Genomic DNA, 17,667 nt, shown 5'->3' on the forward strand with positions numbered 1-17,667 from the left:
AGTAATTAATCTGTTAGCTTGCTTGCTTCAGTTCTGCCATTACAAAGAAAGGGCGGGGGGGGGGGACTGGAGGAAAAACCTTTAGACGCAGATGCTATGTTATCTGGTCCCAGGAATGCCAAGGTCATACCAGCGTGAGTCCAGGAGAGACCAGCAAGAGAACAAGAATGTCTATGGGATGGAAGTGGGGAGTGAACGGAAGGGGAAAGAAAAGGTTTGGCATGCTTGGGCTTTTTAGTTTCAGCAATGCTTTTGAGACTGTACACTTCTCCTCAATAAATGAACTTTTCTTTGAACTTATCTGAGTCTCAAGGAAGTCAACTTTATTGGGAATTGAGCAGGGCGGTTCTCACAATGGGAGAAAAAAGGACTTCTGAACTGGGTCAGTAAGAATGAATGGGGGGCAGGAATGCTGAAAAGTGAAGATCTACGTGTGACCAAACATGGCCAGGAGATTTTACTTTGGGGAACTGGAAAAAGGCCTCATACTAAGGGTCGTTTGGCTGTTTTCCCACATGAAGTCCCTGCCAGCATCCACTCTGTGAGACACAGAACTGGGGAAGGTGATACTCTTGTTTGGGACCTATGCAAAATATTTTTTATACATAATTGTTATAGTTATAACAATTGTTATAACTGTTTGCATTCATGGATAAAATACTGTATAGGAGGGTTCTGCCCTGGGGGAGAAAGGTGGGGTGTAAGTAGTCTGGCCTGAGTAATGATCCCAGACTGGGAGGCAGCCTTGCCTGCCAGGAGCCAAACCCTCAGCCCCATGCAGGAATATGAGTGGCAGCATCTCACAGGCAGCTGGTTCCCTTATTGAGCAGCTCTTGCCACTGAGGAATTTTTTCCTAGAATTCGGCTGAAACCTGCCTTTGGGTACCTAAGAAAGATACATGTATGCATTTGTTTGCTTGCCTGCAAGTGGAAGACAATTTTAAACAACACACAATTCCCCATCTTCATATGTTCAGACTTAAACAAAATGAAAAGTAACAGTATAGGACAAATCAATACCAAAAAAAAAAAAACCCAAGAGGAAAAATATAAAAATGTCACCCCCTCCCTCGTTTCTTCTGAGGCTAAGCAAAGTCAGTCTCTGTTCATAGGATTCAGGGCTGAGTCAGCGGCCTTCTACTTTCCACTCATTCCAGTCCTCCCAAGTGGGTTCCGAACAATGCAGGACGGAGGGTCAGGCCCGCCCCAGTGTTCGGATCTGGGCCTTTCAGTCCAAATGAATCAGAAGCCACCAAAAGAGTCAGAAGTTATATTCCACAGGAGGTCACTTTCTCTTTGGTCCAAATTCTGGATTTTGGTCATGCCACCTGCTAATTAGCTGAGTCGTTTAGAAGGCTTAGATTCACTGCCTTTAAAAAAAAAGAATGTAGATTTCAATCCCTTATGGAATTTGAGATAGGAAGCCAGGTATACAGATGGCATTCTGCTCCATCATTCATTGTAAGAGGAAGGCATTCCTTCTTGCATTAGATTAGTTCATCCCCTTGAAGTCACCACTGCTGTGCTTGACGTGCATGGGATTTAGGGATCATCACCATATATTAAGTAAGAAGAAGAAAAAGGAAGAGCTTGTGGCCCTTTCTCATACAGGAGGACCTAGCACACAAACCTACAACCATTCTGTAAATTGCACCCCACACCAGTAAGAGGTTGGTTGCAGGCTTTTTTGTCAACACACTACTTACACACACTGGGTTGCACAGGTTAGGGGAATTGGAAGGTGTCATTCCTAGAGTAGCAACAAGTCAAAGCAATCGGCATTGGGCAGAGTCAAGGGCAGGTCACCAGAAAATAAGACCCAAGGCAGCAAAGAGGGACCAGAAGCCAATGCTTGGGGAGCTGTAGCAAAGAGAATTCCCTTGAATTAAAAAGCTAATCTAGGGCTTGTAGGGCCATGATGGCCCTGGGCTCAGCTGACTGGACAGCAACGCATCTCTGAAGTTTGGGACCTAGCATAGCAGGCTTGCCATGGCAGGGAGAGTCTGACTGACAACAGCTAGGTTTTGCAAAGCTTCAAGGAGATGCTTGTATCTGGGGACTGGTTGAGCAACTCATCTCATCCCATCAGTGTTATGAACTGCTGAGCTATCTCTTCACAGAGCTCCAGAGGAATTATATCAAAAATCTATTGCAGTGAAACTCTTGAAGGTTCCCAGCTGAAATTTTGTAAGATTAATATCCTTGCTACGTTCTTCCCATTCTGCCAAAATATGAAGTAGCTGTAAGAGTCCTGATGTTTTTGTATGAAAGCCAGTGAATAATTTTTTCTTCTACATTGAATCCTGAAGCACTTAAAATTCAATTGATTTTCCCTCCACTCACAATATGCAAACCGAGACAGACTCATGCCCTCTTCAGATCTTGAACTACCAACTTCAGGATGAGTTGAAGCATACTGACAACTCCATTTCAAGATGTACACTTTGGGGAAAGGTAATATTCTAAGCGCGCAAGAAAAGTAGGCTCCGTATGGATTGTGACAGTCACCTTCCTTATCTTAGCGTGACTAAACCCATGAGTATAAAGAAAAGGCAAGTATGTGTTAGATGCGCTCCAGGGGAAAGACATGTGTTATAAGCCAAGCTATGACCAATCTAACCTGTCATGACAGTGAATGAAAACGGGCCTGGTGCTCAGTTCCTCTCCGGCTGTGGATGGTGTTCTGGGCTTACCATTCAGAGTTGACTTCAATATGTGCGTCCAAAATAGCCACCACATCTGCACGGGCTGCTTTCCAGCCAGAAATCCGAGCTTCTGTGAGGCCTTTTCTTTCTCGATGTCTTACAATTTTCAGCAGTCCAGGGTGTTTGACGTTGACATTGTCGATATAGTCTTCCAAAGGACCTTTCAGTTCCTCTGAAAAAAAATGTAACAGATTTTAAAAATATTAATTTGACATGTTTATGCCAGAATACAGGAGGAAATCCCAGTTTGGATACACAGTTAAAATTTTCATTCTCTCTTTTTTATTTAGCAGTGTTGAGAGATAATTGGTTGCTAAAATAATAATAATAATAATAATAATAATAATAATAATAATAATAATAATAATAGCAGCCCCCAGTGAGGCACTACCTTGACGTGGTTGTGGGGCTTGCGTGCTCCATGGAGGATGACAGCTATGCCAGAGGTTCAACCATACTGGACAGCTCTCATCAGAGGAGCCAGAGAAAGATTGCCTCTCCCATAAACAATTCGGTGAAAACGTAATTTATAAAAGCCCATACTGGATCAGTCACCACCCAGGTCAACAAGGACCGCACTAGGTGACACCCACATCTGGTGACAAGTGGGCTACGGGACTCAGGACTGTTGGCTGAGCAACCAGGGCCAGCAGCTGCAGGACTACTGGAAGAAAAGTTGTTTACCCATCCCAAATATACAAAGACTGAAAACAAAGAAATAATTCTCTGCTATTACAAATCAAGTCCAACAAAAAGAGGATATCTGAAAAGAATGCATCAGTTCTGGAAAGAAAAACATCCAGAATCAGAAATAACAGAACAGAGGGTAGCAGTTCAATGTCAATTTATAATATGAAATAAAGTAGTCACAGAAGTAGAATTGGAACAACTGCAAAGGTCTACCCAAAGAAATCGAAGCCTTGCCAGAAGTAGCTCAGACTGTAGAGGCAAACCAGGGGGAGACGGCAGTAGAGGAAGCCAGCATAACTACTGAATTGACTTCATTCCCAAACCAGGCACTCTCTCCTCTGCCTTCCCTTCAGAAAGAACAAAGCCCACTAACTAAAAAACAAGAGGAATTGAAACAAAGAATAACCGAGCATCTAGAACAGCACAATGCGAACAGAATAAGGTTGCCTGCAGTGAAGCTTGTTACAAAGAAACAGCTAGTACAAGTATTAAATGATGCCAATACTGTAATAACAGATACAAGCACCAGCTCACTGCAAGAAACAAACCAACTGATGTACAGCACAGCTGCAGTTATAACTGAATAGCTTGGATGCAAAATCAACCAACAAGAAAAAAAAAGCCAAACAGTGCACCACCAAAATGGAAAATCAGGTTGAAAAATAAGATCAGCATGCTAAGACCCGATGCAAGCAAGCTAGAACAGATGAAAGAAAAGAAGCTGAAGAAGAAGATGACCAAAGAATACCTGATCAAGAAATATCACCTAGAAACAAGGAAGATCAAAGAAGCACTGGAAATAATAAAGCAGCAAATAACAGTCATAGCCAAAAAGATCAGCAGATATGAAGCTCGAACTATACACTATAGGCAGAATCTCCAATTTCAGTCAAATCAGAAATGTTTCTACCAATCCATCAATGGAGAGACTGCAATGAACCAGTCAACACCTGACAAAGAAGAAACAGTGCAGTTCTGGGCACAGCTATGGGACAACCCAAAGAAATACAACAAGAATGCAGCTTGGATAAAGGAGGTGGATAAGAATAAAAAAGAAGCTGAAATGAAAGAACTTGTAATAACAGCAGAAATGATGGAGAAAAGGACAAGGAAGTTCAAGAATTGGTCAGCACCAGGTGAAGATGAACTGCATGGTTTTGGGTTGAAACATCTGACTGGTCTGCACTCACTCATTGCCAAGCAGTTTAACCACATATTGCAAGGAGGTGAAATTGAAGATTGGTTAATATCTGGAAAACTTACCTGATAATGAAAGATCCAACAAAAGGGACAGCACCAGGCAACTACAGGCCAATTATCTGCTTACCACAACTTTCAAATTGCTAACTGGTGTGGTAGCTGATGCAGTCCAACAGCATCTAGTTGAAAACAAGCTTTTTCCATCTGAGCAGAAAGGAAACTGCCCAAACAGCAGAAGAACAAAAGATCAGCTCCTAATTCACAAGATGATTTTGGAAAACTGCAAGAGAAGGAAGACCAACTTGAATGTAGCTTGGATTGATTACAAGAAGGCATTCAACTCCCTGCCACATGATTGGATAATCAAGTGCCTAGAAGTAACAGGAGTTAGTAGAAACATCAGAAGCTTTGTGCAAAGATCAATGGCACAATGGAAGACACAGTTGCTGGTCAATGATGATAGACTGGAAGAGGTTTAGCTCAAGAGAGGAATCTTTCAAGGAGACTCACTATCACCACTACTGTTTGTCATTGCATTGATTCCTCTGTCAACAATATTGAACAAGTCAGACCATGGCTTTCAAACATCAAAAACATCTGCCAGGCTATCCCACCTCTTTACATGGACAATCTGAAGTTGTATGGAAAAACGCCATCTGAAATAGAATCACTGCTCAACACTGTTCGAATAGACAGCTAAGATACTGCAATGGAGTTTGGACTGGACAAATAGGATAGGAAGACCAGAAAAATAATGACAATGAATCATGCCCTTCATCCACGCAGTGACGTTGACAGACTCTACTTACCAAGGAGCATAGGTGGCCATGGAATGTTGCAAGTACACCAGACAGTTGAAGAAGAAGAAAGGGCATTGGAAGAATATCTGAAGGACAGTGAAGAAGATGCACTGAAGCTAGTATACCATGAAGGGTTACTGAATACTAAAGAGACCAAATTGGCCTACAAGAAAGACCAAATGAAGAATAGAAAAGAGACATGGCAAAGCAAAGTATTACATGGCCGGTACACACACACACACACACACACACAAACTAGCAGGCAAACAGATAACAACAAGACCTGGCAATGGCTAAGAGTAGGAAAGTTGAAGAAAGAGAGAGAGAGCCCAATTCTGGCTGCACAAGACCAAACCTTAAGAACAAATGCATATAAAGCCAGAATTGAGAAACAGCAACAGACAGCAAATGCCACCTCTGCAAAGAAGCTGGAGAAACAGTGGACCAAGAAGATCACACAGATTGACTACAAACAACAGCATGAAAAAGTAGCAACAATGGTGCACTGGAATATCTGCAAGAAATACCATTTGCCTGCAAGCAAGAACTGGTGGGACCACAAAACAGACAGAAAATGAAGAAGCTAAAGTGCTCTGGGACTTTAGAATTCAAACAGACAAGCACCTGCCACACAACACCCCAGACTTAACAGCTGTTGGTAAGCAAGACAAAAAAGTCTGGATAGTGGACATTGCAATACCTGGAGGCAGCAGAATAGAAGAGAAAGAACTAGAGAATATCAAAAAATACAAAGACTTGCAAATAGAAATAGAATGACTGTGGCAAAAGAAAACAAAGATAGTACCAGTAGTAATAGGTGCCTTGGGTGCAATCCCAAAACATCTGGAGCACCACTTGAAGACCATCGGCATCGACAAGATCACCATCAGTCCATTGCAAAAGGCAGCTTTACTTGGAACTGCTTATATCCTGCACCGATACCTTTAACTCCATCAAACAGCATCTGCCTATCCCAGGTCCTTGGGAGAGACTCGACAGGTGGATAAAAATGCCACATCTAGTCTAAACAACTGGCTGACTGCAACCAACAATAATAATAAATTTATGTCACCTGACTCCCAGCAACTCTAGACACTTTACAAATTGTTAAAAACATAAAAATTGGAGGATCTATAGTGACAGTTTGCAATAATGGCCCCATAATAAATAAATATTCTATAGTAATTGAATCTTAATAATCTCAGTTTATTTTTATTTTTTAAATAATTTTATTAAAGATTATAATTGCAATAGTAAAAACTAATACAAACTAAAAGAAAAAAGAGTAGAAAGAGTCAAAGGTGCAGAAAAGGAAAAAAAGGAAAACCTAGAAAGAAAAATAGAAAAGAAAGACTATAATAAAGGAAAAGAAAAGAAATATATAAAGAAGTGACTTCCCACCTTCATCACTAGTATAAACAATTTTAGTAAATTATCACCTCTTCTTAATTTACAACCAATGATCTCTTCATTCCATGTCCCATCTCTTATCTATAAAATCCATAAAGCATCATCATTTCAGTCCTGGTCTCAGCAAAAGCCCATTAAGGATTGGCTGGTGTGGGTCTTCCGGGCTGTGTGGCCATGTTCTTGAAGTTTTGTTTCCTAACGTTTCACCAGCACCTGTGACCGGCATCTTCAGAGTGCAGGAGCACAGACAGGAGCAGTTCTCTCTGTGCCCAGGGGGATGTGACCCTTCTGTGGGTATTTATAGAGATCTGAGGGGGGGGGATTGGGTGTGTGTGGGGGGGGGGGGTTGAGTTACTGAGTGGCTGCTTGTTTTGGTGTCAGTATCTGTGTGTATCTTCCTGGGGATTAGGCAGGGTTTTTTCTTCTATTGAATTGTTAACGAGGGGCTGCTGGGGGTGATTAGCAAGTCCCATTAAGGATTGCCAGAAATAACAACATAGCTATTTTAACCTTGTGTCCAGGTCTCAGACGACTCAGATGTTGAGGAAGAGGCTCCAGCAGAACCTGTGGAATGTCACCCTCAGGAGACCCAAAGCCAAGAACCCTCTGAAGCTGATCAAATACAGGCACCATCTGAACAGCTGGCTAAGTCAGGTGATGATGACATCAGGCCTTCCAGCCCCTGCACCCGGGACATAGAATGCAGAGCAGAGCAGAGAAGTTCTATGAGGCTCCTTGCCAAGCAAGGGAGTACATCTCTTGATTAGCAACAGCTGCTTGCAGCCTTATTTAAGAGGCAACTCTGACCCATGTTCTTTTGCTGGAAACAACAGTCTGATCTCTGGCTGTTGTGTGATGTTTGTGTGAATTCTGCTTGTGTAATTCTGACCCCTGGACTGGCTGACAACCCTGACCTGGCTCTCAGAACCTTGGACTGAACCTGGACTATTCTTCTGCTTTCTCCTGTTAATGGCAAATAATTCAGGTGAGTGACTATCCGAGACTCTGGTCTGGTTTGCCTTCTTTTGTTATCTCCTAACCTTGAGCAAACTGTGAACTACCACAGCAACTGTGTGTGAATGAGTAATTAAAACCAAAAGCAGGACACCTTGATCAAATAAACCAACTTCATATTCCTTCCTTTTACTTCTAACAATCTTAATCTTTAGTCCATTCAAGTAATGTTGTCAAACATGATTTCTTTTCATTTCTTTTTTACCCCTTCTCACAAGATTCATCCAAGCTTTAACAAACCTCTTTTGTAAACCCAATATAAAAGAATGATCCAGGTCACTCTCTTGGTTCATTATTTGTAATTCCCTTTTGATTTTTAAAGCACAAACCAATTGCTTTTGTATGTCCAAGGAAACATCTTTTTCCATGTCCTTCTTGCAGCCTTTCAGTGTCAACTCTGTCTCTGTCTGGTTAGATAAAACTTGTTGTTCTTCTGCCATTTCTTCCAAAACATCTTTTGGGCACAGTCTATCTATAGAAGCAAACATTGCTATTGACACTGTTGATATTAACTTCTGATTCCATTTTTTAAAAGTAGCCTTCAGTATTTCCAATGTTATAATATTTTGCATCACTCTGTAGCTGTTAATCAGGTTTGTGTATTCTTCTCTTTTACTTAAAATCTTTAGTGTGTTCTAGTGTCCAATTTTTAAAATTGTTTATTTGTTTTATGTCTTAGAAAAAAAAATTAGAACAAGTTGACTTTCCCACAGGAATGATTCTTTATAATTAATTCCAAAATCTTATTTTGAATTTATCTGGACCCTTAATCCATTTATAACTTTCTAAAATCAAAGTCTTAATTAGCTTTTTGCTGTTTATTTCATTTCTTTAAAGTGCTTAAGCTTGTAGTTTAAATTTTCTTTCATTAAGGATTGAAGGCAGACTCACCCAGAGTTTTCAGACTTGTTGATCTAAAGGTTTCTAATAGCTGAAAAATAGTTAATAAGCAATTTCTGAATATGATTAGAAAAGGAAGTATGCAAACTTAGTGTCCTTTTAAAGTCACTGACTGCAGTTTGAGCACAATGGCTATTTCCTCATCTCCCAATGCTCAAAACCTGTCAGAGACCACTGTCTTGCAGTCTCATTGTGAGGAGCAACTGTCTGAAGCACTTGTGGGCAATCTCCCATCCTCTCTTTGTCTGGGAAGGTTCGGTCTAGTCACAGGCTCTTCATTCTTCACCATGGTCATCGGCTCCACTTTTTGCACAGCCGTCGTCAATCCACCATTTCTTCCTCCTTCCTACTGTAACTAGCAGGGCAAGCTACTGTATAAAAACAGGGAGCAAACCCCAAGCTTAGTCACACTGATGACGTTTACTTAGTTGGATAATGAAATGTCTGCAAGCAAACAACCAAGCTCAGAGAGCACCAAGGACTCCATATTCAAAACAACACAAAATGCAAGATCTCTTTTTGACCAAGCTTACAACAAAACTCTGGGATACAAGGTACTTTGTCCTGAGCTTAGAACACCTGAAATGACCCTTTCAAACTGAAAACATTTCAAATTTGGACAATTTTACAGAATCCTGTTCTCCTAATCTATGTATGCAGCAATCAAGAATAGTTGCCCACCTGTTGGAAAGAACATGTCCTGAGAACATAATTTAAGGGATGTGTAGAAAGATCTCAGTGGAAAGAGGATGTGTTGGTTGTGTTACAATTCCCTAACAGTATAGTAGTGCACTTCCAACAGAAAGCAATGTTGGACGTCTATGAAGAATGTCTCTATGCAATCCAGTTTTCCATAGAAATCCCCAGTTCCATGGAAGAGTACTTTGCCCATGGAAAGGTTTTAGACCATGTTACTTACCATTTGAACTGAAATCATCGATTAGGATAATTTCTTTCAGGAGGTGAGAAGGTGTTCGGTTAATTATGCTGGTGATTGCACGTAAGATGATGGAAGTAGCCTCATTAAAGAATATAAGAATGACACTAAGCATTGGGAGATCATGTGAATATTCTTTCTTTAGACATCTGGAGAAAACCAAGAAAAATGAATATTCATTAGAATATTATTTCACAATACAACTGAAGAACCATAAGAGAGACACGGGAGCAAGAGAATAAAGTCCAGTGTTATGGCAGAAGCAGTTTCTTCATGGTGTCTGTGTGAAGAAGGCAGAGAAGGAAGGCAGAAGCGATCCAGCAGACAGCCAAAACAGTGAAGCTCACACTACAGCATCACTGGTATGGATCCCTTTGATTCCCTTCTCATTTGTTATGTTGAATGGCTGGCAGGATGAGTTCAGGCGTCTGGTAGGGTTGATAAATATACTTTTTCTTCTACTTTGAAGTTTGTTGTAATTCTGTTTCCACACATTCATGTGTTTCTGCCCCCCTTGGTGGTGGCAGCACCAAACCAATCTGGGCTGATCTGACAAGCTAAACAGGATTGGACTAGTTAATATTGGAGGGGGGAACTACCTGGGAATTTCAGGGAAGTCCAGAAGAAGATGATATGATCACAAATCCCTTCTATGATGCAATACTAAGTTATTTCCTAATGTAACGTTTATGACTTTGCCTCCTTCTAGTGATATATGCCTAATTTAACTTGGATATCTAAGGAATCATAATAAAATAATTATACAGTTATTCATTAGAGACCTTTGAATAATAGACAGAATATCAGTCCTCATAAATACATGGATATTAAGTTAGTGATAAATAAATTGTCCCACTTATTTCAGTGAGGCTGAAGCATGAACCACGTGGTCTGGATCAGTCCTCCCCAGCCCAAGAATTCTCCAGGTCCTTCGAATTCAGCTGCCAGAACTGAATTCCTGGCTCAGCCAAGGGGATGGCCATTGCAGGGAATCCTGGGAATTAATCTCCAGGTGTCCAGAGGGAGCCCTCTTGGACGGCTGGGCTAAAGCTTTTAATTACAATAGTATATTGAACCTATTTTTGTGACCTCATGATTTTGAAGGTTATTGATTCTATGCTTATCAAGGATGATTAATGAAGAAATAAACTACAGTAATAGGAAAATATAAATCTCATTCGATTACATCAACCATATCACCCGAAGAAGATTTTGTTCATGCACTTAGTTTTCTGCACCATATCTGGGATTATTTAGCAAAGTTCATAAATTCATTAGATACTAAAGAACACCACAGAGGAAATAAGGTCACCAAAGCAGTCGCAAAGTGAACTAAGAAAGTAAAGGAAGAAAGGAAGAAGCCCATTGTAGGAGGACCTAGTAAAAAACATGCCATTTCCTCCCCCTTCTCCTGCAGTATCTTCCCATTGCTTGATCTTCAACCAGCCGGCACCTCTTGCTCAAGTTGAGAATCGTGTGACCAAGCTCATGGACTGCTTTTCCTTTTCATTAGTTGCTGCACAATTCATTGCCACCAGAAGGGTCATTTCCACGAGGTGGGGCAGTGATTGGTCTATAGTTTGATGGATTATTATCAAGGGAAAGTTCTACAATCTATTCTATTTTCATAAAAGTACGCACAGTAGCAGGAATCAACGGACTTAAAAAAAAAAAAAATTAAATACACTGTAAACTGTAATCTCCCCATGCACAAATGCCTTACTTTGAAAAGTGACAGGGTTAAGCCCCTCAAAGGAGTCAACGAGCCTGTCAAGTCTTAATTCTGCTTTTTTAAAAAGAAGAAGAAGTGAGTGAGTGACTGAGTTAGTTATAGGTACTTTCTGTTTTTTGAAATGCAGTATAAAAGGCCATGGCTGAAAAACAGCTCCCCCATCTCTGTGTATTTGGACAGAGTTCATCCACTGCAGGTTCACCCCATTCCATAATAACGTTATATTGGCATCTGTGGCTCCCCCCCACCCCCACCCCCGTAGCCAATCTCTGGGCTTCCTAAGTCACTTTGGATTTGGGCGCAGATTCAAATCAGGAGGCTTCTCACTCAGCCAGACTATTTTCTGAATAGCCGACGCGGTTGCCTGGTCAAATCTCAGACCTAAGGCCAGCTTCCGGACTATCTGTTCATATATTCAAAAAGTGCCTTGGACTGAACAAGACTTACCACTATGTGGAAAGGAAGCCGTCGCTATCATTGCACTTGTTTGTACTGTTAAGAATACTCAGTGCACAGAAACTAAGCGGTGTTGAAGAATTAAAGTGGTGAGAGAACTTCTGAACGGTCCATAAGAAGATTCAAGTTCTGGCAGGAAACCAGCACTAAGAAGAGACGCATCAATTCGTGCCCCTTTTCAAAGTGTGCACAGTCTGCTGGATTCAGCTCTCCCTCCAACCCTCTAATCTGCCCACCGTGCCAGCTTTTCCTCCCTCCGTGGCCAGCCTCGGCCCACTGCCCTCCATTTGGTAAGCCAAGGAGGGCCACCTCACCTGGGGGGCCTGGTGTCCTTTAAAGGCCGGTCCAGAGGCAAGCGGTCGCTGAGGTAAACGTTGTACCCATACTTAGTAAAGAGCTCCTGTGCTGCGATTTGCTGGTCCTCCGTTAGGTCTTTGCCCCATCGCCGAAAGAGAGGGGAATCTGGGAACTGCATCCTGGGGGCGGCCTTGGGCTTCCCCCAGTCCCCCTTGCCCCGCTGGGGGTCGGGCATTTCCGAGCTTGGCTTCTCAGGCGACTTCAGCTTGTCGGCAGCCTTCTTCTGTTCAACCCGGCCTGATAATTTTATGTAATTTGCTGAAAAACACAAAAGAGAAATAGGCATAGGGATAAAGGCCCCAAACCTCGTGAAGTACAACTTAGAATGCACCCTACCATGCCCTCCCCACGCCTTAATCTCCCGCATAAACAATATGAAACTTGATTCAGTAAACTCTTTTCGAAGGAACCAATTTAGCACAACATGCGTTTTTAGTTTCCAAATGTTTAGGCCTTCTTCTGCAACCTTTTCCTTGACAGAATCAAACAATTGTCATCCAGGTGAGTAGGAAGGAACAAAATACTGATCACCAGACTCTGTGTGTGTGTGTGTGCGCGCGTCTGTGTGCGTGTGCACGCGCATATGCAGGCATGCAAGTGGCAATGATAGTTATTCCTGGCACTCAGACACCCCAAACCCTGCTGTTCCTGGGCAAAGTGGTAGGAAATAAAAGGTGTCGATGGGCTGCTGGAGAAAGGCGGCTTCTTATGCCAACCTCGGGGCTGCTGTTACGTCAACGAAAGAGAGAAGACGGGAATCTGTTTGTGCAGGTAGCATCGCCAGCAGCTCTGCCAATATGCCAAGTATGTCTGAAGAAGGAAAGCACATCCCTTTTATTTTCCTGTCCTCAAAACAAGGTAAAGAACATCAAAGCATATTAAAGTACTGTAGTTAGGGAAGTTTAGAACAAAAACCCTGAAAATTTGCAGTTTTTTGTTTCCACTAATCCTTTTCTTACAGGAACAGCTGTAACGGCTGACCATGGGTGATACAGTTTCTGCTATTTCGAGATGGGAAACAAATGACAGCTAGAGTGAACCTTACAACACGTGCAACGGAGTGACCACACAGTTGATCTCTCCAATACAAGGGCTGCCTGCTTCGCCTCTGTCTCCTCAAAAGGTTATGTGTGGCCCCACACACCAAGGTAAGGCAATTTCTGTATGTTTAGCCTCCACACTAAGAAGTGAAGACATTTTCTTTTTGGAAATTCCTGAACTCAAAAGGCTGGCACAAAAGAACGGTGGAAAAAAATCTTAGAGCTCTTATTCTGGAAACTGATTAGTTTTATCCCGGACATTTCATCTAAACTTTGAGAAGAACACAATACAAAATCGCTTTGTTGTTGTTCAGTCGTTAAGTCGTGTCCAACTCTTCGTGATCCCATGAACCATCGTGCCAGGCCTTCCTGTCCTTCACTGCCTCCCTGAGTTGGCTCCGTTTCATGCTCGTTGCTTCAGTGATGCTATCTAACCATCTCATCCTCTGCCGTCCTCTTCTCCTTTGGCCTTCCATCTTTCCCAGCATCAGGGTTAGGGTTAGGGTTGGTGGATGATGGCACGGCAATTAACTGCCCTATAGCTGTCTTGAAGATCTATGCTCGAGTTTCAGAAAGAGAAAGGCTCCCAGTGTTGCTATCGCTTAGGGAGATTACCAGGACAAACGTAAAATTTAAGCAACTCACCAGACAGCAAACCTCCCTTGAAAAAAGGGGGGGGGAAATAGGGATAAAGAAGAATCTAAACTCTGCAAAGGAAGTTATTTTAAATAAATATGTTGACTCATGGATAGGACAAGAAGCTTCTAACACTGAAAAGATTAAAAATAACTTCTAGATCAGTAACATTTTCTTGAAGTAATGGCAAAACTAGAGAAGTGCCATTATAGAAGAATCTCTTAGAAAACTATTCCAGCAAATCTGCCGAGAGCTGCAGTCCAATATAATGCCTGTGAGCTTAAAATGGCTGACCTTGACTTGGAGACAGCTTACACGCCCTGAGGGTTGACATGATGATTCACTTCAGTGATTTAATGCATTCATGGGGTGATGCGGGGGATGATGAATCCATTCCCAGTAAGTGTGTGTGTAGGGAAGGGGCAAGCCCCACCCATATCACCACAGGCTGATGCCCCCTCGCCCCATTCTGCCAGAGACCCAATACACAAAATCAGTACTCAAAAAGGGAAGCAGGGAGGAAGGAGTATCTCTCCAGCATGCCTCATAACATAAAGACCAGGAGCATCTTTAGTAACAGTTAATCTCATGCTTTACTAATGGCTGTCCAAGGTCATCTCTGTGCCCCTCTACAGAGGAGCACCTGGGAGAGTGAAGGGAAGATTAATGGAAAATGGAGGCAAGATGGAGACCGGACACTGCCACGTGGTTTTGGTCAGTTGGTTTCCAGGAGAAGCAGAGATAGGGTAAAGCAGGTGGCTGGTACTGCCAGGTTAACCATGTGGGACCAGCCCAGGGCCTGCACTAAGAGCAGAAATAAGTGACCCTGGGGCTGGAGGCAAGGTAAGGTGCTGAATTATGGCCCAGAAGTCTCTAAGAGTCGAAAGGAATGAAAGTGTTGCTCCATGACTTTGATTGAAGGTTGGACCTACAGAAGCCAGAAAGAACAAGCAGTGGGAATCCTGTCTCTCCAACCTAAAGGAAAAGTTCTAGCCCGGGATGTTCATTCGGGTGACTTTGTTTTAAGCCATACTTCTGCATATATATTGAGGGAATCTGGATGGGAAGAAGATGAGTGTGGTTTTAAAATTTGAGAAAGAAACATCAAAAACCTGCACTATGATGATGACGCTACTTTGATTGCTGGTGTAGGGAGCCATGGAGATGGTCTTGGAGAAACTATTCAGAAACAGTTATAAAAGCATGTTTCGAGCCCAGGGAAAAGGGAAAGTATTAGGAAGTGCCTTAGATTAGCTCTTCCTGATTCCCTGGCATGTAAGAGGAAGGGAGTCAGTCTGACAAGATTCTTCTACAATACTTATCTCTATAAAGTATCACTTTAGTCTTCTCGTGAAAGGCTGGCAGCTGAAAATGCTTGCAAGCCACCTGGGACTTGCAACTTCTTGTGGCTTCCCCACTGACTTTGGTTATTGGAAGTCGGCAGGAAGTTACAAAGAGGTCCTCGCTTAACAACAACAACAGGGACTGCCAGGATTGCCATCACTAAACGATGCGGTCATGTGATGTCGCACTTTACGACCATATCTCTTAGTGACAGAAATTCCAATTCCAATTACTGTCATTAATCAAGGACTACTTGTATCTACAAAGATCAGAATCATGCAGGCAGTGGTTTTCTTTGTGAGACTATAGAAGTTAAAGATGGAGTTTGAAGTATTTTCCTTTTTCCTTTTTCTTATTTTTACAAAACTGATTTTTAAATCATAAGACTGGTGCTTTTCTTGCAACTCCTCAAAGGGAAGCAGGGCTGCCTCAAAGCTACTAGGACCAGATTTTTACCTTTACCTCCAGCAGCAAGAGCTTCTGCACCCTCACAAGCCAGTGCTAAGGAGGGGAGCCTCACTGAGGTATTTCCTTTCTCCAGGAAGACGGGTTGTGGCAGCGGGAAGGTACTACATAACCCTAACTCTAGCGTGCCAACAGGGGAGGCAGGACTGGAGGGCATGGAGTCAGCCATGACGGAGTGAGAGGTCAAGACTACAGGGAGGAGGAAATACTGGAAATGGGTCATGACGATGAATGCCACGGCAATTTTGATCAAGGTGGGTATTTTCAGCTCTGGCTGAACAACAGGCTCTTCACCTATTCATAATTGTGGAGCAAAATCCCATTAATATTTCTGGCGTTCCCAGCTTTGTGTCGGGTTGAATCAGGTTTTACTGCGACCACAAGGAAAAAAAATCACTTGGATGTCGCATAAAGATCTTCACCTGACCCCTTCAGCTTGAAGGGTTGAGATTCAAGCTCTGGCTAAAGGTCATCAAGCAAAAATGTCCCATTAGAAGTCAAAATGAAAAGTAAGAAATACTGTACATTATTTTAATATAATTTCATATATCAAATACCTGTACATTTATGAGAACGATGAATACATTTTGCTTGAATGAAATTTGTTTGCTATCTTATTTTGAATATTTGAATTTAAAAGTTAAATAAATTAGAAATTATAATTAATGATTTACAGTACCAAGTTGTAACAATTTATTTAACAACAGTAACAACTATAAACAATAATTTATGTAGGTGGGCAGTAAACCAATTACAGATGCAAAACAAAACATCTCAGAGCGGTCTAGACCATTATTTAAACCCTAACCCTAACTCTGAAAGAGGAATAAGATTTACCTACATAGCCCAATAATAAGACTAAAGAAGTAATTTAAAATTTTCAAATGCGAGAGCAACATTTTTTAAATGGGAAGGAAAGCATTGCCAATGATTCTTAAAAGCTATAAGAACCAAGTCCAAACTGCTGAGGAAGGTCCAAATTGCCTTTGCCCAATAAGGCCTTAAGGGATCCCTTAGGCCCTTCCTCCGCCCCCCCTCCCCATTGCCGAGCGCCCGTGGAGGGAGGACTCGTGGGCGCCAGGGGGCGTCATTGCACCGAGGAGGAGTCAGAGGGCGCTCAGCACCCGAGGGGCGTTTGGCTGGGCCAGAGGAGTCTCCTTCCAGAAAACAGAGGGCGGAGGACATGCCTTGGGTTTATGTTGCTTTTGGACTACCTTCCTTTCAACCGTTGCACTTACTGCTTTTGAGCCTTGCCAGTTTCAACGCAGTGGTTTTATTCAAGGGGTCCCCCTCCCCCGTATAACTTGCTTCCAGTGCCTCCCTGAGGAAGAATGGTCTAAAAGTAAAATAGTAAAACACTACTTTTGGCTTAGCAGGGAATGTGAATCTGGCGCTGAATTTGTAAACCATGACTTAAGCATGCCAACTGCTGTTTACTCAGTAAACTACGATGAATCAAACTATGGCTTTGTGCAGTTTTAAATGGTGCTTACAGAACACACCGATTTGTTTTTAAGTAACATTTCTCTTGCAAGAATGCCCAAAAACCCTGTAGAATTTGGGGCAAGAACACAAAATCATCACAAGATCTTAGAAATGAGATGGGGCTTATTTTGAGTGGACATATTCAGGGTTCTGCTGCTCTCTTGTTAGATCTCTTTTGTAATGCTGAAAGTAATTTTTAAAAAACATGGTTGTTTAAAATAAAAAATCAGGATAATTAAAAAGCACACTGGTTAAGCCAACACTCAGAATGGTGCACTTTTAGCCGCATATTTCATTTTATAAACGCTTTTATTTTTTGCCTTCTTTATAAAGTGATTACCCCAACACCTTACCATAATGCAAGTGTCCGCAGCTTTTTAGGGCCGACAGGCAACCTGGAATCCTGAGAAGATGCCAGGGCCACTTCTAGGCAATGCATTAGTGATATTCTATGGGCATTTTTATTGTCTGAGAATGCCTCCAGGCCTCAGTTGCA

The 17,667-nt window shown here is 42.1% G+C and overlaps 1 protein-coding gene across 1 annotated transcript in view; it reads right to left on the reverse strand.

Moving 5' to 3' along the window:
- The window catches only part of GALNT8 (polypeptide N-acetylgalactosaminyltransferase 8), a 46,262-nt gene that overhangs the window by 16,334 nt on the left and 12,261 nt on the right, over positions 1 to 17,667 (reverse strand). Inside the window, exons 2-4 of the mRNA XM_088142763.1 lie at positions 12,159 to 12,459; positions 9,639 to 9,805; positions 2,694 to 2,877 (exon numbers count right to left, since the gene is read on the reverse strand). Of these exons, the coding sequence (XP_087998889.1) occupies positions 2,694 to 2,877; positions 9,639 to 9,805; positions 12,159 to 12,459 (652 nt within the window). The remainder of the gene's footprint in view (positions 1 to 2,693; positions 2,878 to 9,638; positions 9,806 to 12,158; positions 12,460 to 17,667) is intronic.

This window comes from Python bivittatus, unplaced genomic scaffold, assembly GCF_059951505.1.
Source record: "Python bivittatus isolate LINGU-HERP-01145 unplaced genomic scaffold, Pbiv_v1 ctg000010_np1212, whole genome shotgun sequence".
NCBI lineage: Eukaryota > Metazoa > Chordata > Lepidosauria > Squamata > Pythonidae > Python > Python bivittatus.